Genomic DNA, 25501 nt, shown 5'->3' with positions numbered 1-25501 from the left:
CGTCAGGGGAGCTTCCTGAGGCAAACTGGGCACAGGCTGTCCCTGAGATGACAGGATGGTCGGGGCCGCACCCAAAACAGAGCGAGTCGGGGCAGAGTCCAAGGAGGAGATGGTCTAGGGCCTCTCTCCACCACGTCAAAGGCTGAAGGAGAGCAGACATCCTGTGAAGTGCCAGTAGGAGCAGTCCCCCTCTGACCCGATGAGGAGTCAGAGCTGAAACTCCAGGAGCCGAGATGCTGAGGGGAAGACTGCGCTCTGACACACTCAGAGCCAACAGCAACCCCTCAGATCCAATGCTGAGGCTACTGCTCAGAGAGCTTGGATACGATACCAGTCGGATCAGACATGCTTAAGGCAATGGCTGGCATCGAGGTACATGGTACCATTAGCGCTGACCCCGAGGGTCCTCGGATCCAAAGGCTCCAAAACTTAAGGTCGGATCGAAGAAGGAGTGATTGGAGTAAAGAAGAACTGTGAGCTCCCTGCTCCGGAGGGAGAGGGGGCAGGCAAGACTCCCATCTGGATTTGGGTGCAGATGAACTTCCACATCATCCTATCCATCTCTGCTTCGATAAGGTTCTGGGTCGAATGGGTCGAATAGGAGGAGGAGGCCACCAACATCGGCCTGGAGTGCTGATGAGGGGAGGCCTGAACAGGAGGGTGGATCTGAGACTCTTCTGGCTCAAGGGAAAACCTGGAGAGTGGAGCTGGGGAGAACCTGGCCTGGTCATTGGCTTGGATTTCGGCAGAGGCCCGCCAGAGCCGAGTAGTCAGGCAATCACTTCTGCCTTTTTTATGCTGCTTCTCTCCTTCCCCGGACCTCTTGGCGGGAGTTTGAGTCTCAGAGGCCTGGGAAGGAGAAGAAGCTGATGCAGAGGTAGAAGCCGGGCGTGCAGGGGCGGTCGTCCCAGAGGAGGAAAGTATGGCCTTTAGAGTAAACTTACCGCTCCTGTCCTTAAGGGCCTGTGGGTTAAACCCCACACAAACAGGACAGGGGGTAAGCAGATGTGTGGCACCCAGGCATACCAAGCACAGAGTGTGGCCATCGGCTGAGGAGAGCTTATGGACACACACTGTACACTTCCTAAACCCCGGTTTTAGGGTACTGGACATACACACAGAAAACGAGTAAAGGACGAAAAGGGAAAGAACTTTTTTTTTTTTTAACCGACGACCAAATGCGGGCAGGGAAGGTAGGGTAGATAAGGAATGGAAATCTCTAAAGATAGACAGGAAAGGACTGAAAAAAACAACTCACTTACCCAAAAGATGCTCACAGCTCAGACCACAATGCTAGCTGTATCAGAGGCAAACGAGATCTGAAGGGAGGAAGGAGACATGGGGCATTATGGGTAAGGGGAGGAGCTTGGAGCTTGGATCAGATGCTGGATATGTGGCAGTGTCGGATCTGATACGGATCCATACCCCACAGGTTGAAGACCAAATAAAGTCAACTATTTCAGATTAGTGATTCATAAAATATTGTCTAAAAAGTGAATTAAAGGGAAAAACAACCCTGTCCTTCATGCCTACACTGGCATAGATAGAGAAGAGGAACTGCAGGTCTGCATCTGAATTCAGATGCTATTGCTTTGGACATCTGTTTAATGTACATGATACATGTATCAGTATACATCTGACATGCATGCCAAAGTCTGCATATGTGAGAGTATTATTGCATGTATACAAATAAAACTGCTCAGTATTTAATATACAACATAGCTGTCCAAAATTGAACTTGCCTTCCTGGGTGTCACTGGCCTATCCTTAGGTGTAGGTCTCCTTTTCCCCTGTGATCTTGCACAGTTATGTACTGCATATGACCATGACTACTTTTGGTGTTGGATGCCCTTTATGTAATTAGGCTTTTGTTGTATGTACATGCCTTTTGTACTGGAGGCAAACAGAATGACAGCATATTTTTACACTAACAAACAACCTTTAGTTGTTATACACACTCAAGGTCAAAGCACAGTTCATCTGTTATATGCTTCCTCTAGCTAATGCATTCACTTGTCCCCTTTCTTCCTTTAACTTCCCTCATCATCTCTGCTCTTTAAACAATCCCATCAACTCAGTTCTTTTATTTCTGTGCATACTGCTTTGCACTGTATTACCCTATATGTGTCAGTCATTCCCACATTTTTTTTAATTAATAGCTACTGGTATATGATCTTTTCTGGGCCACATTATGCACCTCATCCTGTGTGTGCTGTATGGTTTGTAGCATAATTGTGCAGCTCTGCAAATGTTTGTGAAGTGTGACAAATGTTTGTATACCATGAAGTTTCTGTATATCTTGGCTGATGTTAGGTTTCATGTACATCTCCAGAGTACACTAATGGTGCTGCTTTTCTGTGTAACGGATATCCTTTTCAGGCACTGTAGATTTCTCTACTACAATTCATTATGGTTGGCTCATGAAGATCTCCTATAGGTAATATTCCCTGCTGAAAGATGATTTCTCCCAAAATTTTCTTAAGCTCTACAAAAGCAGTTTTAAGTGGAATATAAATGCAAGCTAGCAAAATCCTTCTTCCCTTACTAGTAACCACGTACTACCACAAATCTACTATTGCTATCTTTTTCCCCTCTTCTATCGCTATTAGGCCTCCTCTAGCAACTAGTATAAGCATTCTCTTTTCCTTTATCTCTGATATTCTGCTGAATATTCATCCTGAAATCCTTTATCAAATTCACATGCTCACTTCTTTCCAAATGTGTGTCCTGTAACATTGCTATTTGTACTGTGCTTTTCTTACTATAATTCAGTACACTTACCTTTTTGTCTATACCTATGAGGCCATTCACATTCTAAAATAATGCTTAGTGTAGCCATTATGAGAAGAAATTATTATTCCCACATATTATATATGACAGTTTTTTTAAATGTTAGTTAACAGCTTTTGTGTTACAGGCACCCACTAATGTTTGGCAGGTTGACCTCTTATGCAGCTCTTTCTTGTCATCTCCATTTGAACATATGACACATTTTACAAGACTTTTTGTTTTAATGCAAATCCTCAAAAGAATACCCCAGAACACCCCCATAATCTATTAACTTAAAACAAACATACAAAACTATGCACATCTTCAAATAATGAAGTTTAACACTCCTAATGGGAACAATTGTTCCAAACTGACAGCAGCACACACAGGCATAACTTAACCTAACATTAACATTATACATGCTAAGATGCATGTTACAGCCTGTACTCCTACTTACACTAACTGTCATCTGTTCTTGTCTTATCTTCAATACCCTACCAGCTTATATGCTTTCAGAAAACATTAATCCTTTGCCTTAAAGTGTTCTGGATTTTACTGCTTCTCCCCATAGTCAGCTTTACTGCATGGAAACACAAGTACCAAATATACAGATCTGCAAAGCTCTCCACTTACACTGAACATTTATTTGCCAAATAAACTTTTTATTACATTCAGTGTCCTCTTTTAATTACTTGCTTAGACAAATAAACTTATTAGATTAAGCCAAAGGCCTTAATCCAGACATTCACATATGCAAAGCAAGAGAGAAAAGATCAACTCAAAATATATTGTAATCTGTACAATTTTACACCCCATTCCTGACTTCAACAACTCAAGATTACACTATAGTAACTTAAACATACTTTTGTCAAGTCTTTCTTCTTTTTACATTGTAACGCCTACATTTCTTAAAACTAAAAAAGAAGAAAAAAAAGCACTTCTTTACTTTAGTATCTTTATCACATACAGTAACTAAAAATGCTTTACAATACAACACAGTACGTATATCATGAAATGTCTCATACAAATACTGTTAAGAATAACATTTGTTTTACCCTCACTCCCCACTGGCCCTGGTTTTCAATTATTAAGGAATTCCCAATATTATTCTAGCATGTCCAAAGGTCAGTTGTCAATCTCCTCTCCGGTCCAGCTGGTGAATCTGGGAATCTTGAGGCAATGTTACAACTGCCTCATTACACAGACAACCCTCTCCTCCTCCCAACAAATTCCAACACATGTGAGAGATGCAACCATATAGCCAAACTGGAGGCTAAGCTCTCTCAACTCAGTACTGGCATAACCAGTCAGGAGGAGAAGGAAACCACACTCACTACAATTCCAGTCTCACATAGACCTACCACGACAGCAAACCAAACACATAATCACACAAAACATACTCGAGGCTCTAAATAAAGATCTGCAAGCAGCAGAGACCTCCAAAGCAGACACCCAAGCAGCCGCTACCCCAAAACAAAACACGTGCAACACATATCTCACAAAGCCAGTGTGCCGAACAGTCACAGCCCTTAAGACTAAACAACACACCTGATACACTTGTAATAGGTGACTCTATCGTCAGGCACACTGACGTCCCGCTCACCAGGCTGAACAAGGAGAGGGTCACGGTGAGCAGCCTGTCGGGCGCTAGGATCCGCCACATAACACAAGCACTCAGGTCACTCCAAGGCAAGTACAAATATGACTCAGTCATTGTCCATGCTGGTGTGAATGACCTGAGACGTACCTCCCTGGACTACATGAAAAGAGACATAAAGGAGCTCTCTGAGCATGTAGCCCAGGCCGGTATGACCCTGACCTTGAGTAGCATCTTACCCTCACCAAGAATGATGCCACAATATGAAGACAAGATGATCAATTTCAACAATTGGCTTAAGTACTGGTGTCATTCAAAGGGGATCCAATGCCTGTCAGCTTGGGATGATATGCTTGACAAGCCACGATGCTTCGCTAGAGACGGCTTGCACCTGTCACCCCTGGGCTTTCGGATATTGGCAAAGGCTCTTGCTACCCCCATAGTGCCTTTTTTAGGCAAGGCTCAAAAGACAAACCCACCTCCATAGGTACCACAAGGGATAAGAAACTAAGAGTAATGCTACTCAACGCCAGAAGTCTAAACCTCAAGATGCACGCACTCGAAACTCTCCTTAGCATGGAGAACATCGATATCTGTGCAGTAACAGAAACCTGGTTCAGGGCTCCCGAGAGCACCCCAACACTGCCAGGTTATACCTCATACCGTGCTTTTCGACCCCAAAACTTGGACCGAACCACAAAAGGAGGGGGAGTATCGATATTCATCAAAGATACCCACACCTCTAGGTTGGTGGCAAAGCACAAAGCATCAGAGACTATCCATGTGCAACTAACAGTGGGTAAAACTGCCTTCCAGTTTATAGCCTGCTACAGACCACCCTCCCAAACCCAGGAACCCCACTCGGCCTTCCTGAGAACACTGGAAAATATGAAGGTCTCTCCAAACACCATTATATTGGGTGACTTCAACTACCCAAACATAGACTGGGAGCATTACTCTAGCTCCAACACCCTAGCCCAAAGGTTCCTAGAATTTATAAACTCAAATGCTATGGAACAACTTGTTACCACTCCCACAAGAGGGGAAAACATACTGGACCTGATCATCACCAACATGGGGACTCTATGCTCCAGACCAGAAGTGTATCCCTCACTGGTAAGATCAGACCATAAACTAATCTCACTGGATATTCACATCCCGACCCCACCCCTGCCCAGAAAACCACAGTGAAAAACTTCTCTAAAGCAAATTTCACACTCCTCAAAACTGAGGTGGAATCCTTCAAAGCCCCGGCCTGTGGAAAATACGCCCAGACCGCAGAATCCTTTATAAACACATTCTATGAACACCTTCAGGAATGCATGGATCATGCGATCCCAAATAAAACCAAGACCCAATCCTCCAAAGGCAGACGTCCTGTCTGGTGGACCCCAGCCATAAACAAACTATACAATAGAAGGAGGAAGCTACTAAATGATAGAGCAAAATCCCAAAAAGGGAAGGCATCACTGATCAGTATTAGCAAAAAACTACGGGCACACATAAAATTGTCTAAGGCCAGCTTCGAGAGAAAAATTGCACAGGACACCAAGGATAATCACAAGGCTTTCTTTAGTTATGTTAGGAACCTGGGTGGTAATTCTCAGATATGCTCAGAATTAGTCCAAAATGACAAAAAATACACCGAACCCACAGACATTGCCAACATCCTAACTGACAGGTTCAGCGCAAACTCCCCCCCCCCTCCCCACCAAAAGGGCAAATATCTATCCCAGCACACTGCTGCCCCCCTGACATCTCAGATGCTCAGGTAAGAGCCGCCCTCTCCAAAGCAAAAAACACAGCATCAATGGGACCAGACAGTGTCCCGGGCTGCGTCCTACATGAACTCCAAGAAGAGCTAAACCCAAACATAAAACTACTGTTCAGTCTCAGCCTTACTACAGGATATGTGCCCAAAGAGTGGCGTACAGCAACAGTAGTCCCTCTCCATAAAGGTGGTGCCTCAACGGATCCTGAAAACTATCGCCCCATAAGCCTGACTAGCTTGGTCTGCAAAGCTATGGAAAGGATCATCATGGACCTCATAAATAAAGATATTGGGGACCTACAAACACTGGATCCTACCCAGTTCGGCTTTGTTAAGGGCAGATCCTGCCTCTTAAACCTGGTTGATTTATTTGAAACAGTCACCAGGGCCATTGACGAGGGGAAGGTGGTCCACACAGCCTACCTGGACCTCGCAAAAGCCTTCGATACAATACCCCACTCGGGCATTATAGATAAGCTCACCAGCTTAAATATAAACCCCTATGTCACTAGATGGATTGCAAACTGGCTCAAGGACAGAACCCACATGGTTAGAATTGCTGGAGCCATGTCAGACTCCAAACCAGTTACAAGTGGTGTCCCACAAGGCTCAGTCCTGGAACCTATCTTGTTCGGTATATATTTCTCGGAGGTACAGGCCAACATGGAAGGACTGTGGCTGACCAAGTTCGCAGATGACTGCAAACTGGGCGCCATAATCGACTCTCCAGCCGACACAAGCATCCTCCAAAAGGGCCTCATAGAAACAGACAAATGGTGCCAGAGCCATGGCCTCAAGCTAAATGCCAAAAAGTGTATAGTCATCCCCTTTGGCAAAAACAAAGTGCCCACAAATTACCACATAGGTGGTAATCCATTAAGTACAGAAGAAGTAATTAGGGACCTGGGGACCCAAGTTGATAGCAATCTCTCATTTGACAACCACGTGGCCAAAGTGGTTAGAAAAACATTTTATATAGCCCACCTAATCATGAAGGGATTCACATCTAGATCAGGGGACGTCATCGTGCCTCTTTACTCATCCCTCATCAGGCCCATAATTGAGTACAATGCCCCTTTTGGGATGTACCTTACCAGACACCTGCAGCAACTGGAAAGACCCCAAAAGTACCTCACCAAGAAGATCAAAGGGCTCAAACAGATGCCATATGCTGCCCGGTTAAAGAAACTCTAGCTCTACTCAGTGGCATACCGCCTGTTCAGAGGCGATCTGTGCCTGACGTATAAAGCCATGTCCAACCCGGAATTAATGGACATGCTGCACCTCAGAAAATCCAAATCCCATCGAGCTACGTGCACGAGAGACTTTAACCTCAGCACTGAAATAAATAGGACATGCTGGAGGGACAGATTCATAACCCAGAGGCTCCCTTCACTCTGGAATAAAATCCCAGTCCAGGTTAGGCAAAGTCCCTCATTGACTCTCTTCAAGAGGAATCTTGATGAGTGGATGGGAGATCGTAGGTTTACCCCGGGTATCACTTCTGTGTCACTGTTAGACAGAGGCACAGTATACTAACCTCGAAAAAGGGCATAGCAAAATAAATTTAAAATGGGTGGCGAAAGCCAAACACATTCTGGCTAGGCTTATAAATGCCCTAGGTTAGATAGCCTAGTATGAACCTATGAACTTACAATTGCATTCTCCCCATGCATTCTCCCCACAAGTTTAACAAAGTCAACAGAAGTCCAATCTTTCCACTTTTCTTGTAAAGCCATATTTCACAAATGTGATCAATGCTTTACAGTCACATTTATTCACTAATTTCAATGTTGTTGGTCTTCTCCTTGATCATCTCTGAATCCCAGACTCTGGTTCAAATCCAAGGTACTCATGATTCTTCTAATCAGCTCCTGTGTTTGTCTGTCTTTCTAACATTTTCCTTTGGAAAACTGTAAAAGGTTTCACTGGCATAGTCCATCTATAAACTTCATTAACAGATGAATATGAAGGAGAGTTCCCTTCTGTTTGATGGCTCAATTTTTGATGGACAAAGTTTTGTTATTTCCTCCTAGGCCTGTTCTATATCAAAAATGACTTTATCCTACAGGAAAAATTATTCTGAAGCCATCTGAGTACAACAGCTTGAATTTCACACCTGCCTCTCAACACTTCCCGATTACTGGGATAATTTACTTCTCCTGCCTAATGTACAGTGAATAATCATTTTTCACAAACACTCTGTCTCCAGTTGTTAATACTTTGCCTTTTTCTCAGTTTTGTCAGGATCAATTCCTTTCTGCTGGTATGACAGCATCTTTACTAATACAGGTCCTGGCTGCCTTCTCATGGCCAGGTTTGGAGCACACACATGATATGCCCTTTCAATTAACAAATCCTGCTGTGAAATACTAGTCCATTTGCTTATTTCTGCTTTCCTTTCAATTACTCTGGTACAGCAGATACAAACCCTGCAGTTGGGAGGGTGGCATAATGGTTAAGGTGTTTTCCTTACAAACACAAGGTACAGGGTTTGAATCTCACAGGGGATAACTGGCTAGGCTTAAAATGGCTCACAAAGGCAGTTAGCCTAGTACTAACCTATGTACTGTCCTCTAACTTTACCATTTTCTGAAACAGTTCTCCTTGAATAGTTTCATACTTAGCCAGCCTTTTCTTCATTTTGACTTCTGCTTTTCGCAGTTTTACCTGTTCATCCAAAAAGCTGTTTGAAGCATCTTCCATTTTTCCAGCCTTTTGTTATTTGAGTTTATATACTCCTCCAATGTTTCATTTATTGTAATCAACTCTGAGCGGATTTATATTTATCTGTTCCTCTAGTTTCTGGAAGCCATGTGTTGCACCAAATCTGCAGCTAGAAGAGTTTTTTTTTTTGCTTAACAGCTGCAGAATTCTTCCCAGTCAGTGTTTTTTCTTCACCTCTTCTAGCCGATTTTCTTTCAGGTTCTCCTTTGTTGGCATCCAGGCAGTGTATTTACTAGCCAATTATTGAATTTACTAAAACTTGCAGAGTTTCTAACCCTTACCTCTTAGTTTCTTTTTTCACACTGGGAGACCTGAAATCAAGCTCTGTTGATTAGTGTGCTGCCATCTTAGATGTTGAATCAAATGCTGATATCAATGTAGTCACAAAGATGGTAAAATAAAAGAAAATCTCTGGACTATGTTGATGACTGGTAGATATGAATCCCTGGCACTTGTGGAAATGCTTACACCATGCTCTTTAATGAGACAAGAAGGCAGTAACAATGAGGGTCTTGCAAGGCAAATGGTCAGCTAGACATTCAGTAGATTTGTAAAACATGCAGAGGTAGGGAATAGGATAGAAATGATTCCAATTCCTTTGGGACTAGAATGCATGTGAAATGTGTAATAAAACCTTGAATGATACCAGCTAGGACTACTCGTTATTACACAATCTTACAATTCATTTTTACAAATCATTGTTTGCTGGATTTGTTCTTTTTTCTTCACATTTACAAATGTTACTATTCATATCTATTGTTAAATAACATAGCAGGTAAGTAACATTACATAAATCATTCAGTTCCTGCCTTCTCTTAAACATCATTTGTCCTCCAAAACATTTTTCTGTGTGTATTCTTCCAACAATTTCCCTTGTTGTTCTATGTAATTTACTCCTACCCTTTTCTAAAGCTCCCACTTCATGTTATTTTATCTCTGTTACAATATTCACTACTTCAATTATAATTGGTTTAGGTTTTGATTTCCATTTTCTAGTAGTTGTGCTTTTGGTAGCCACCAGAATTAAACTTATCAAGGCCTTACTATGTCTAGGCAATTCAGATCCTGTATCACAACGAAAAAAAAAAATAATTTCCATAGTTACACTCATTTGTTCACCCAATATTCCTGACAAGAGTACTCTGTAGGGAATTTTTAAAGTCTCCAGAAACAAAAAATGAAATCCCCAAGGAATACACTGTGCCTGCAAGCAAAAGATCAATGTAACTGAAGAAAACAAGGCACAGAAACATGACTGAAAGCATAAAAAGTTAAAAGTTTAGTAAGGTAAGTGCTTTCACACCAAATACTAGTGTGCTTCCCTCAGACCATATATATGCACTAGTATTTGGTGTGAAAGCGCTTACCTTATTAAACTTTTAACTTTTTATGCTTTCAGTCGTGTTTCTGTGCCTTGTTTTCTTCAGTTACATTGGAATTTTTAAAGTCTGCCAACTCATTACAAACCAAAACATGTTTGGAGTTACTTCTTTCTTCCTCATCACACCTCCAACATTTGCCAGCTACCTGAAGAAACATTCTTTGGAGACTGCTTGGGTTATAAAATTATCTATGCAAACACTTCCAGGAAAAAATCCTACATCTTCTAAATTTTGTTGCATATTTGAGAGTTATACATATATCCGCCCCATTGTTTCCTTGTAAATTGCATATTTAATCTCTCTTTCCAATTTTTCTTCTGAGTGATTTCTGCAGTTAGTGTGCAATAGTTGATATGCCCTACTACTACTTCTTTCGGCTGCTCCCGTTAGGGGTCGCCACAGCAGATCAACTGTTTCCATTTCTTCCTGTCTGCTGCATCTTGCTCTGTCACACCAACCACCTGCATGTCCTCTCTCACCACATCCATAAACCTCATCTTAGGCCTCCCTCTTTTCCTGTTACCTGGCAACTTCATCCTTAGCATCTTTTCCCCCAATATACCCTGCATCCCTCCTCAGCACATGTCCAAACCAACGTAATCTTGCCTCTCTGGCTTTGTCTCCAAACCTTCCAACCTGGGCTGACCCTCTAATATACTTATTCCTAATCCTGTCCATCCTCGTCACACCCAGTGCAAATTGTAACATCTTCAACTCTACCACGTCGAGCTCTGACTCCTGCCTTTGTGTCAATGCCACTGTCTCCAACCCATATAACATAGCTGGTCTCACTACCCTCTTGTAGACCTTCCCTTTCACTCTTACTTGTACTCATCTGTCACAAATCACTCCTGACACTCTTCTCCACCCACTACAGCCTGCCTGTACTCTCTTCTTCACCTCTCTTCCACACTCACCATTACACTGAACTGTTGATCCCAAGTACTTAAACTCATCCACCTTCACCACCTCTACTCCCTGCATCCTCACCATTCCTCAATCCTCCCTCTCATTCACACACACATATATTCTGTCTTAGTCCTGCTGACCTTCATTCTTCTCTCTAGAGCATATCTCCACCTCTCCAGGGTCTCCTCCACCTGTTCCCTACTCTCACTACAGATCACAATGTCTTCTGCAAACATCATAGTCCACGGGGACTTGTGCTGATCTCGTCTGTCAACCTGTCCATCACCATTGCAAATAAGAAAGGGCTCAGAGCTGATCCTTGATGTAATCCCACCTCCACCTTAAACGCATCCGTCACTCCCACCGCAGACTTCACAGCTGTCACACACTACCCTCGTACATATCCTGTACCACTCTTACATACTTCTCTGACACTCCCGACTTCCTCATACAATACCACAACTCCTCTCTAGGCACCCTGTCATATGCTTTCTCTAAATCCACAAAGACACAATGGAACTCCTTCTGACCTTCTCTGTACTTCTCCATCAACACCGTCAGAGCAAACATCACATCTGTAGTGCTCTTTCCTGGCATGAAACCATACTGATGATCACTAATCATCACCTCCCTTCTTAACCTAGCTTCCACTACTCTTTCCCATAACTTTATGCTGTGACTGATCAGTTTAATCCCTCTGTAGTTACTACAGCTCTGCACATCACCCTTATTCTTAAAAATCGGTACCAAAACACTTTCTCAATTCCTCAAGCATCCTCTCACTTTCCAATATTTCATTAAACAATCTAGTTAAAAACTCCACTGCCATTTCACCTAAACATCTCCATGCTTTCACAGGTAGGTCATCTGGACCAACAGCCTTTCAGTTCTTCATCCTCTTCATAGCTATCCTTGCTTCCTGCTTGCTAATCCACTGCACTTCAAGATTCACTATCCGCACATCATCCAACCTTCTCTCCCTCTCATTCTCTTCATTCATCAACCCCTCAAAGTACTCTTTCCATCTGCTCAACACACTCTCCTCGCTTGTGAGTATGTTTCCCTCATTATCCTTTACCACCCTTACTGCTGCACATCTTTACTAGCTCAGTCTCTCTGTCTAGCCAATCGGTACAGGTCCTTTTCTCCCTCCTTAGTGTCCAACCTTTTATACAAAACTCTTCATACGCCTTATCCTTAGCCTTCGCCACCTCTCTCTTTGTCATGCACCTCATCTCCTTATACTCTTGTCTGCTTTCTTCATCTCTTTGACAATCCCACTTCTTCGCCAACCTCTTTCTCTGTATACTCTCCTGTACTTCTTCATTCCACCACCAGGTCTCCTTGTCCTCCTTCCTCTTTACAGATGTCACACCAAGCACCTTTCTAGCCATCTCTCTTACTAGCTCTGCTGTAGTTATCCAGCTATTCGGTAACTCTTCACTGCCACCCAGTGCCTGTCTTAACTCTTCCCTGAGCATCACCCCACAATTACCCTTTTTCAATTTCCACCATTTGATCCTTGCTGCTGCCTTCACACTCATCCTCCTCTTCTTGATCACCAATGTCATCCTACAAACCACCATCCTATGCTGCCTAACTACACTTTTCCCTGCCACCACTTTACAGTCTCCAATCTCCTTTAGACTGGCCCTTCTACACAAAATATAATCCACCTGTGTGCATCTTCCTCCACTCTTGTATGTCACCCTATGCTCCTCCCTCTGGTTAAAATACATATTCATGACAGCCATGTCCATCCTTTTCGCAAAATCCACTACCATCTGACCTTCTGCATTCCTTTGCTTAACACCATACCTACCCATCACTTCCTCATCCCCTCTGTTCCCTTCACCAACATGCCCATTGAAATCTGCTCCAATCACCAGTCTCTCACCCTTGGGTACAGTCATCACCACTTCATCCAACTCACACCAACATTTTTCTTTCTCATTCATCGCACACACAACTTGTGGAGCATGTGCACTAACAACATTCATCATTACACCATCAATTTCCAGCTTCATAAACATCACTCTATCCGACACTCTTTTCACCTCCAAAACACTCTTAGCATACTGTTCCTTCAGGATAATGCCTACGCCATTTCTCCACCCATCCACACCATGATAAAGCAATTTGAAACCGCCTCCAATACACCTAGCCTTGCTCCCCTTCCATCTGGTCTCTTGCACACACAATATACCAACCTTTCTTCGGTCCATCATATCAGCCCTACTAATTACCCCTATTTTAACAGCAGAATCTGTTCTAGACTCAATTAAAAATTCAACCAGGGCGTCTTTCAATTAGGAATCCCCTTTTCCTTTGTCTAGACTCGGAGATCAATACCTGATAGGGAAATCAATCACTAGCTTGCAATCCATATGTCTTACTGGCCTCTTCCCATTCCATTACCTCTACTTTTCTAATTATTTGTGCCCAGTACCTTGGTTCTTTTGCCATTTTCCACCAGTAAATTCCAGCCCCCTCTTTTCTATACTCTGTACACCTAGTTGCAGTCATCCCTATTAGCAGAATCTCTTTTCTCCATTCCCATGTGCTTGTTCTGTCCTTGAATGTCATTTGCAAATCTGTTCTTATCTACAGTTGTTCATCTAGAAATGTTTATTCCATGTAACAAAGTCTTAGCTCAAAACAGACCTCTGGGCCCAATCCACCTATCCTACATAAACAAATAAATGATGATTTGATCTGAGGTTAGGCACCCTGTAGGCAGTGCATGATGTCATAGAATGTCTCAGCACTGGATGCACTCCCACTACAGGCAAGAATTCTATGAAAAAAATGGGTTCTCTCAAATCAAAGGATCCATTACAAGGCCCCCGATGTTACAGTTCACTGCTGTCCGATTTCTAACTTTTATACATCACCTCTGCTATCCAACATCTCTACAGTCATCTGTCATACTGCATCGCCTCTATGACCCAGATAGTTAAGGAAGGTAAAGGGATGATTACAAGTATCATTCACACTGGACTTGGGAATTAGTCATGCACCATGGCCAAGTACGAGGGGCACTCACTATTCTGTACTTCTACAAGCATGACTTCCATTGATACTGGGCTCAAGTAGACTTCATAAAAATGCAGCAGAGCTGTAATTAGGTTTTCCACCTCCACTTCCCCATCAGGATGCAGCATCTAGTACTAGCAAGCTGTATATCATCCCATGGGTATTTACATTTCCTCTGGTGCTCAAGATACTTCTCAAAGCTCAGATAATGGTGGGGTGGAGCAGTGATCACTGAAATCTCAGCAGCAGTGAGGTCAGATGGAAAAGGATATTCCAGAAGACTACATGAAATGAAGACCGCTACAACACCAAAAAAGATAACAGCAAGAAAATAATTATTTAGAAATAACTACAGCAATAACCACAAAATATGCTGTGTTTAAATATTACACTTCAAGTCTCAATTGTTAAAGTTAGAAACAACTTCTTCAATTATTCAAGCTTTTAGCCTTTGTTAATGTAGTCTTCTGGTTGATTTATGGTGCCCCGTCTGAGAAGCTGCACTGCCAAACATATCTGTTCTGGCAAATTGTGCATCCTCACTGCTGCTCTACATAGCAAAGGGTGAACAGCCATTTTGGTAATCTTATCTTTCTACAGTGATGTCTTCCAGGAACACATGAAAGTCAGAAAGTTTCATCCATTGTTCAGCTCTGGGACAAAGTAATATTTTTTCTATGTGCTTTTTCCCCACTGTACCTGCCAACCATCAAGCTTCCATTCGTCAAGCCATCCCATTCATTCCTCAGTCCAGGATATTTCCAAGTGAGGCAAGAGCATGTTGGGAAGCGCGATCATTGATGCAGCTATGGTGGCATCTCAGCAATGAGAGTATTTGTTTTAGCCCTAACCCGGATCCTGGTAACAGAAATGTGCACCTGTATCACTACAGGGGCATCCTTTCCCTTCCGTCTATGTGCGAGTACACAAACACAAACACACGGGCTGCAATCACTATTTTTGGATAGTCAAGCACTCATTTCACTGGTACTGCAGCCACTAGTAACATAAAAGTCTACATGTGAGCAGTAGCACTTAGGCCCGACCACAGCCACTATATCTCCCTCCCCACAGGATGGGTGTGTCATCAAATGCCCCCCACTCCCATTCTTCCATGCCAATCTCTTCCAGCACCTGAAACACTATTCAATCTTCGGTTGTCTGAATCACTGTCAGGATTTTATCCCTCTGAGGCATACTGCCAGGGAGGAATACAAGCTTTTACAAAGTGTAAATATGCGTAAGGGAAATTCTGCACCCATACTCCACTGTAATGTGTTTTCACAAAACATATACTGCTTTGGAAATAATGGTATAGTTTATTTATTTCATGTTGTTAACTGAGTAATTATAATTTGAGAAAAACATGTATAATGCAGGTAGTAAATAGAGATATAAATCAAGATGTTTTGTTACCATAAAACTGTGATTAACATGTGGATACACAGTAATAGTTACAGTACCTGTAAATGTAATGGAAGTGATTCAATTTGTATTTAAAAAGAGAAATGTTAACAATGTATGTAGATAATCCAGCAATTGCATACTTACATATGAACTGCTCACTAAATGCATTCGGTGTCTACACAGCAACGAGTGGTTTTCTAGTGAGTCATTTTCAATAGGAGTACAGTAGTTGAATAGCAATATTTTTCTGCTATAGAAAAGTGCTAGTTTAACCATTAGGATAAGAACATTTTCCATTCCCTTAGGTATTCCAGGAGTTTTTCCCCCAAAATGTTTTCCAAAGCCCTGAGGTGGCAAGTTCCATGTTTGCGGGTGCTAATTTGGGAAAAGTTTCAGAAAAAAGTTGATGATTATGATAACTTGCATGGTGGCTATATCAGATATAATACAATAAGTGAAAAAAAAAATACAAGTCTGCCCCTGTTTGGCAGAATGCAGTGATAAACAGGAACAGCAACAGCAGCATGTATGTTGGAAGAAAACATCGAGGAGGGCAATTACATTAAACATTATTTTTATGGGGACTAACTCTTGTGAGTCATTTTGCCCTTCTATATCACAGTAGATGCAGACAGTGTCAATTTCTTGCATGGCAAATTACAGCTAAACTACAATGTTTTCCTGCACAGTTCTGCAACATTTAGTAAAGTCCTGCAGCACTCCACTTTTGACTCTACGTGTATCACTACTAACTTATAATGTTATGTATGACAAAGGAAAAGAAAATATTGTATTTTTCAGCTGTAAAACGTTCTCACAACTTACTTATGATGTTGCTTAGCTCTGGTACTTAAAATCAGAAATGTGAACACGGCAAAAGCAGCACTCTGAAGAGACCAGCAGGCCACTGCAAATCCTGTCCATTCAATAATCTCTCCCAAAAAGTTGGCTCCTGATACATATTCAAACATTCCTCCTTAAGAAGAAACAGCACAAATCAGTAAGTGAACAATAGTTAGTGGCATACATTAGCTTTCAATACAGTGAATATATAAAAAATAGTTGCACAACAGCACTATTCAGAAAAGATAGACTGGGCTCTAGCTTTGGATACGAAGGACAGGCTTATAACTCTACACCATCACAGACATTTAAGAAATTAGTACATATAACAGATCACACACTATATTTCTGTGGGTTTTTGTGGATGGTTCAAATTTCATTTTATTTGTAGTTCTCAATGTATGAAGTAACATACCAGTACAATGACAAACCCAAACAATTCACATACCTTTGCACATCTCTGTGTAAATCCTCCTTTATTTATATTAAGACTGAAGAGAATAAAGCTTTCATGAATGCATAATAAGAATGATACTAGTAAGAGACCATCAACAGGAGTTCCAAGTCAAGTGTTAAATCGAAGGCAAATTGCGCTTTTTTGTTACTGTACTACAATTTGAATATAAAAAGCAATCCTATACTGAGGCAGCACAGGGCAAAGCTTTCAGGAATGCATAACAAGAGTGATTCAAGCAATGTATCATTTAGTAATGATAAGGAGTTCCAAGTAATGTTAAATCAAAGTCAGATTGTATTTTTTGTAGAATGACTTAACTGATTAAATTTTATTCCGACTCACAGCTCAAACCAGCAAAGCAAGAAAATGAAAGTGGCATTCAGAACTAAAATAACACGGCCTAGTACCGACGTGTTCCACAGCCATAAAGTGAGATCTGTCTTACATCTGTTCACTTCCAACAACCTGAAGAAAAAAATGTAATATGCTGCACAGCTAAATGAGTCAGGTCCTCCATGACCACTAGGATAAAATGAATTAGTGACATCTCCTTTTAGGTCTGATATTTTACATTGTTCATTATAGGAGCAATAACATGTCAACCTAACAAAAAAGTTACTGTATAAACACAATGCTCCTGAGGAATTTTATTTGGTTTCTTTACTTTTAGAAAATGGCTAGTCTCATTACAGCAGTGATGATCAAGCTCCTCAAAAGCTGTGAAAGACAGAAGAGATTCATATAAAGAAATAGAGATATAATCGGTTAATTATTTTACTAACTTAAAAAAATAAAAATTATTTTATTTTAAAGCACAAACACACCAGCAGGTCAGAAGTAATCTTCAATAAACATGCAAGTACAAACTTTACCACATTTAAGGGCCAGAACGCCTCAACAACATATGACACCAAGTATGTTTTGTCCCCGCACTCATGCAAGTTGAAACATTCGAACATCTCCTGAAGTCTTTTAATGCTGCTCACTACTTCTGGCCTATATGACCCTCAAAGGTTGAATCATGAAATAAGGTTTCACATTTTCAGGTACACTGAATCAGCCAATGAATGGAGATTTGTATGTTCTATTTCCCTTGTCTACTATAGCATACACAATGTGAGTGAAGCTGAAGTGCAAATTATTTGTCATGCCTATCTCCTGCTTATGCTACATCTTTTTTTCTGAGTCAGATACTACACTTACACGATAAAGAACTTTATCCAAGACGGAATACACACAGAAGGTTATAGGTATAAGTTAATTCATTTTCTATTGAGGATGTAAAACTTCACTTCAAAAGCAGTCACAAAATGTTGGATTCCCTTATGTCTACTCCTAATTTGTATGAGGGGAGTATATGGAACCTTCTTGAACACCTACCTTGCCAATTATACCAGTACTATAGCTGGACAACTGTGAAGAAGCTGCACTCCGTGGGGTAACCTTTAAATGGAGACTCCCATTAATCGGTTCTCCCAAACTCACTCTATCACTGCTCCCACAACTCATTAGACAAAAAAATAATACCACCTACCATCAGTAGAAATTCTTGACAATGAGTCTTCAAGATCCACTGAATGGCACCATCCTTATCCTGCCCATCCCCCGCAACATATGTGTAATGCCATGGATACGATCTACTTACGTTCCCTATGGATGAGAAATGAACCCCTTTATACTGTTCTTCTGCATTTTTATGGATGCATTTTGCAGGCTGTTGTCTCTCATGCTTCCATGACGCTAGCTCCGCACTGCACCACAATCCCATCCTGAAGACTGAAGACTGGTGTCTACAAATCAAATTCTGATAGGTGGCTGTGTAGCTGGTAGCAAAATCCCTTGGTCAAAAGATTTGCTTATTTTCATTTTTCCACTGAAGACTTTTTCAGTCATTCTAACTGTGTTATGTTAGGCAAACTTTTCTCAAATACACAGTTTCTGCTACTGCATAACACCTTACTACATTATAAAATTGCACTGAATATTTTGCTTAGATCTATTAGATGTCTTTGCCATTATGGGTAGTAAAATACTCAAGCCTGAAGTCAACATTTAGTGTAAAAGAGCTTTTTCTTTTTATCAAATGTATTGGGTTCCATTGAAAATGCCCAAATGCACAACAAAAAGAACATTGTAAATATATTTAACTGAAAATATACTACCTTTTTTCTAAACAAGAAACACCTTTATTAAATTATCATTTAAGACACAGGCAATTATACATTTATATAAATGAAAACAAACCATGTTGCCATATTTTTGGTTGCAAACATTAGCACATCACATATAACATTACATAAAGTCATTGTTAACTGAACACTGCATAGCCCATTCAATTCCTGCCTTCCCTTAAACCTCACTCCTTCATTCTACATGTATCGTTCCCACAGTTTCCATTTTTTGTATTTAATTTGCTCCTATGCAAACACTTCCAAGCAAAGACACTAAACTTTCTGGACTTTGGGAGCCAAACATATATCCACCCATTGTTTCTCTGTGAACTGCTTATCCATTCTGTCTTGCCAGTCCTTTCTAGCCTCCTCTGATCGATTCCTATAGTTATCATGCAATACATTATATGCCCTACTAATTATCATTTTTTAATAGCAGCTTCTGTTCTAGATTCTCCTAAAAACTCTACCAGTGTTGCTTTTTTACTTACGATCCCCCTATTCCTTTCTCTTTGCCTATATTCTGATATCAGTCCTTGACAGGGAAAACAAACCTCTAGCCTACAGTACAAATGCATCACTGGCTTCTCCCATTCTGTAATCTTTCCCTCTCTAATTATTTGCTCCCAACACCTTGGTTCCTTTGCCAGTTTTCTCCAACAAATTCCAGCCCCCTCTTGCCTATTCTCTGAATCCCCGATTGTAGTAATTTATCAGCAGAATTTCCTTTCTCCATTCCCATGTTGGCTTACTTCTTAGAGTACTTTCTGCTACTCTATGAATATAATATTTTGTGTGGTACAGAAGTAATGATGACATAACTACTTATACTCACCTCTTGTTACATTAAGCTTTTAATGCTTCCCAAGACTCTCAATGCTCTTTTTCATTTTCTGATTTTTCTTGCTTGCATGCTGTTTTGCACAATTATAATTCATCTACAGTTTCTTTAAAATGACAAGTAATTTGACTGTATCTACAGGCATAATTACTTTATTTATTAATCTACATCTCGTCTGATCACTTATTCAATACCTTTTGTTTGACCATGCATCCTTGTGAAGAACAACTGGCAAAGGACTTATATGGATTCATGACACACAATTAAATTCACTAATAGAACAACCACTGAACTCAAAAGAAAAGTACAGAAGTATGACAAATACCAATAAACAAAACAATTTGGAAAAAACACCTATGCGTGGGACAAACCCACTTAAATACACCAACACATCAAGGCTCTGTGCATAAAGGCAAGGAACAATGACTATGACCTAGATAACTGGGGTTCGATAAGAGGCCCCAGTCATTCCTCTCAACTGTAGATTTTCACAAAATGTCCACATTTCCTCCTCATATTTTTGGTCCATTTTTCATAAAATTGTGGTTTTTCAACAAATTAGTGGCAAATCATTAAAGATTGAAGTTAGAAAATAATGACAGACATTTGAGTTTCTGACTTCATAACCTTCAGAAAATTCATGCTAATGGAAACACTGCTATTCTATCAACTTTTTAAGTTTGTAAGAGCAATATTTAAAAATTCTCCCATATATAATCTATTTTGAGCCTTTGTCCCACTTTTATTTATGGCTTTGTGAAGATTTCTTGCTCTAAGAGGTTGAGAGGTATGGCCCCAGTGCTGCAGGAGCTGGGTGGGAATGAGAGAGGAGCGACTGGTGGTGCTTGCTTACCTAGGTAATGGGAAACCATCCAATTGGCTGAGAGATGGAGAAATTTGTCACAAAACCATGGAAAAAGTACAAACACCCTTAAATGGGAAACGTGTTCTATGCTATCGTTGTTGCTACTAAAACAAAAGTTGAACTGCACAATGAAACAAATACAGTCACTAAAACCATATAAACTGAGAAGTCCACCTAAACTCAGTTCTCAGATTTCTTCATACTACACATAACCAAAACACACTGAAATAATTTCCTACCCAAACCTTGCACATGCACAGAAATTCACTAAAAAAGGAGGGCCAAACCTATGATATACAGGGAATGAATCCTTACCATCAGTTAGGTGACCGATGATCAATACCAGAATAGCAGCTTGAGAGATTTGACAGAAGATGACGGAAACAGCCCATCCCAACATATCCATACTGATGGGAGGGAGACATCTAGGCCAACTGCACTAGTGAATATCTACCTGAGGGTAGGTGATCACCACGGTAACAGGCTGGGCAAGTTGATGTTGCTAATGGTGCATGGACACCACTCAGCTGAATAAATAGGTATGCATAGGAATGAGCATGTCTCTCCCTTGGCCAGGCAGCTATAATAAGTTAGCAAGTAACCTAGTAGGAATGGGGTGTTGGCCACTCCACTGGACTTGTAGGATGGCCTGCTCCCTAACACCTGACTCTTGGGTGCATAGGAAAATTATGTCTGATCGGGCTTCTCAGACAGGAACAAACAGGCCATAGGAATATTGCCTAGTCTGGGGATGCCTGACTCTCACCACTGCAAAATGAATGAGCTGGATAGATATAGACAAGGAAGCCAATGGGCATAGCCCTGAAGACATTAGAAAATGGGAAAAATGAAATAGTAACTAAAATTGGCATTTAGAATTACTGATGATTCCGTATTACTGCATCTAATATTACTAGACGGTAAGAAACTACATGCTACTGATTTCTTTCTCCAATGGCAGTAACTATGAAAACGTCCATTTCATTTCTGTATTCTGACAATTCCATGGTCACACAACCATGGAGAAAGTAAAAATACCTTGAAACAGGAAATAACTTTCTGCACAAACTCTGTTGCTGCTAAAAACAAAAGTCACATAATCAAAAAAATCATTAATAACTCATAAATGGAAAACTCTATCCAAAGACAATTTGCCATTATATCTATTATTCACTATGTCATACAAATATGCGGAGATTCCTCAAGATTGGAGACCTGCACTTATTAAACCAGTATTCAAGGGAAAAGGGAGTAGAACCAACCCAGAGTCATATAGACACTTAAGACTACTTCATGTTGTGGAAAAATAATGGAGAAAGTAATATTGGATAAGTTGTCAGAACTGGATAGGTTGGGACTTGAAACTATATATCAGCATGCATATGTTGAAAACAGATCTATTACCACCTGTAACATGATGTTCTATAACAATATAACATCAGCTATGAATGAAAAATTGTGCTGTGATGTAATTTATATAGATTTAACTTCAGCATTTGACAAGGTCATAAACAAAGCACTGATCAATAAATTAGTACAACTGGGTATTGATGTACTCTTGATAAGATGGATAGCTGCATAGCTTACAAACAGGACATGGCATGTATCATTCAGCAACTGGATAGGTGAAATCCTTGGTTACAGTCAAGGTGTCCCACAGGTCTCTGTCCCAGGCCCTTACTTGTTTAGATTGCATCTTTCAGACCTAGTTTTTTCATCAGAGGTGTTCTACAATCTATATGCAGACAACCTGAAATTGGGTAAACTGACTATGTTACAGATAAGGCACGTCTGCAAAATAACTTGACTAAATTGACCATTTCTGCACAGGAGAACAATATGCTGATAAATAAATCAAAAACTAAGCATATGAGATTTGGGAGACAAATTGAAAAGGTGAATATTTAATACAGCACACAGTGATTGAAACTGTAGACTCATTTAAGGACCTGGGAATATGGGTAAATTCAGCTCTGAGGTTTCTAATCATATCAACCAATTCATTAATGACAGTTATAAAACTAAAGGTTGTATAAGAAGATTTATAAAGTCTAGGAAGTCAAAAATGATGAAGTCATTGTTTATTAGTTACATTAGACCTAAACCTGAGTATTGAATAACAATATGGAAGCCCTAAAAGAAAACAAGCATGAGTAAACTGGAAAGAGTACAGCAGAAATATACCAATGGCATCCATGGATGTGAAAATTTAAGTTATTATGAAAGGCAAAAATATCTGAACTTGCACAGTGTTTCTTACATATATCAAAGAGGAGAGCTTATTCAAGTATATAGGGCATTTAGAGACAACTACCTCTGGGAATGTTCATCAGGCAACCTATGCAGAAGACTCTATAGGAATGAGAAGTGTACTAATTGGTTCTCTCAGAGTCGCTGATGCATGTAACAGACTACCAAATTACATTAAAGCAAGTACTAGTTTAGATATTTTTAAGAACAGCCTGGACACTTACTATGGGAACAAGTGTTTTGGTATATTGGCAAGCTAGAAGGGCATTAATGTGGGTGCTTGAAATATTTGTATGTACCGCACATGTATGTATGTAATATAAATATTTCCTATAACCAAAAACAATGAAATAATTTCCAAACCAAATTTTTCAGGTTTCCTTCCCTAGTACATGCAGAAACATAGCATAGCACGATACCTTTTCAGGCTTCGCAAATAAAATGAGTTTCTGATTTCCACTTCATACAAAATGCTCTGCAGAGAGACTTCCAGAAGGCTGTACTTGCAGGTTCTTAAACAGATGAAACAACTTGCTTCTGCTTTATTTCTAACTTTATAGTTTGTTATTTCTGACACTACTCAACTTCTTGTAGTTAAAGCATACGTGAAAAGAGAATGAGATGAGCTGCCAGCTGCATCAGTTTTAATTTCAGGATGGGTAATGGTATACATAAAAACAGAACACGATATACATATAAGACTCTGAACAACACTAAAGGAACAATGCACCCATAAATCAGGTGTTAAATCCATACATTGTTGTCTGAATTGCAAACTGGATATCAAAATAGATCACAAGTTGTGAAAGTTGCTGTTTCCTTCTCTGAATGTAAAACTGTAACTAGTTGGGTGCTATAGGGATCAGTTTTACAAGTGGGATGACCCAGGGTTCCTCAATCTCTTTTCCCAAATATATGCTTAAATTTTAAAGCCGATTTGAGAGTAAGTAAAGGAGATCCAGCACAGTACAAAATGGAATTCATGAATCTGAGAGTCTCCTCAGAGTTGTCATGTGGGAGATGGGTCTTTAGAGAGAGCAGGGCTCATTAATCTTGTTTGTCTCAAAAGAATCTGTTTCCTCAGTCTATACTTTACAAGACAGTGGTGTAAAGGGGGACTCTCCCCTAACTCGTATCTTTGGGGTTAGCCTGGGCCTACTCAGCATGCAACACAATTATTATGTGACAGGTAAGTACTAGAAGTCAGTTGGGGGAGAGGCTCCAATGGCAAGGAAAGCAGAAATATGGGACAGTACTTGGTCACAGAGAAGGCTATACAGGGCCTGGTGTTGATATAAGTTCATTCACGCTCCCTCAAGGTATGCTCTTGGGCTCATGAGGACAGCTCCCAAACATAAACAGCTGATCTAATGTCTATGCCAGCACCATGGGCCCAATTGGTACAGGACAGCCCAACAGGCATCATCCTCAAACACAACCAATAAATTATACACAACTTGGGGGCAGGTCTGGGGTGATGACGTGTCACTGCCTACTGCAACCAGCATGTCAGTGCTGAGAAGCTCTAAGGATTACTCTACATTTCCAGGCCAGATACAGGTACATTCTGAAAGTTCAAATGTGGATGAGACTGTACAGAATTGTTAACAGCTCCCTCACCCAAGGTCACAAGGTGAATTAATAGGACTGCATTTCTTGCTCTTTTCTCATTGCTGTTTGGCAATTGTACAAGCTGGACTACTTCACTAGTACAAAGAGAATTTACAACTTGTGAGGCATATGAGGCTGCCCTGTGGGTGGACGTACCAGGAGACAAAAAAAACTTACTGATGTCTTCAGCAATTTGTACTCTAGTCCAGAAATGTGTGGGGGAGCCCCCTGTCAGTCCTTGTGGGGCATCTTACAAAAGTGTTATCATGATTTTTTTTCTTCATCTCCCTGCTTTCCCTGCAAAAAATGTTGGCACTTAAAGCAATACTACACATTGTGCTGCACACTCAAGGAGTACAAACTGTGCAGATGTGGGTCCTGGCTCACGATCATGTGTGGTTTTCCACTCACAGGAACACTACAAATGCTTCAGAGTTTTATACATAAAAACACAAAAACTTTTTCACAATAGAACTTGAAGGATGGCTGCACACTGGTCAACAGCTTAACTTCAGCTCTCCCAGTGTGAAAACAGAAACTGAGAAAATGCAGATAGAGATATCAATTTGAGCAAAATTCAGTTACTGGCTACCAAGTACACCGGCTGGATGCCTGCAAATATAAAGCTAAGAGGACCTGGAAGAAAATCATCTAGAAAACGTGAAAAGAAAACAATGACTGGGAAGAATCCTGCAGCTGTTCAGCAAAAAGCAGTTCAAGCTCCAGCTTTACTGCAAGACATGACTTCCAATAATCTAAAGGAAAAAATGGTCAAATGTGCTCAGAGCTGATTAAAATAAATGAAACATTGAATGAGTATATAGATCAACTCAAATAAAAAAAAAAGGCTGGAAAAATGAAAAAA

At 40.6% G+C, this 25501-nt stretch overlaps 1 protein-coding gene across 4 annotated transcripts in view; it reads right to left on the bottom strand.

The window, feature by feature from the left end:
* Positions 1 to 25501, bottom strand: part of SRD5A1 (steroid 5 alpha-reductase 1) — a 294710-nt gene that overhangs the window by 45064 nt on the left and 224145 nt on the right. For 3 of the 4 annotated variants that reach the window (XM_044065404.1, XM_044065405.1, XM_044065407.1), the window contains one exon: positions 16424 to 16574. In XM_044065404.1, coding sequence (XP_043921339.1) covers positions 16424 to 16574 — 151 coding nt within the window. Of the gene's footprint in view, positions 1 to 16423; positions 16575 to 25501 lie in introns of those variants that run through there. The other variant, XM_044065406.1, reaches the window with a different exon arrangement.

The sequence above is a fragment of the Protopterus annectens genome, chromosome 3.part0 (genome assembly GCF_019279795.1).
Source record: "Protopterus annectens isolate FY-2018-M chromosome 3.part0, PAN1.0, whole genome shotgun sequence".
NCBI lineage: Eukaryota > Metazoa > Chordata > Ceratodontiformes > Protopteridae > Protopterus > Protopterus annectens.
The sequence above is the reverse complement of the archived record's forward strand: the minus strand, read 5'-3'. Positions and strand labels throughout refer to the sequence as shown.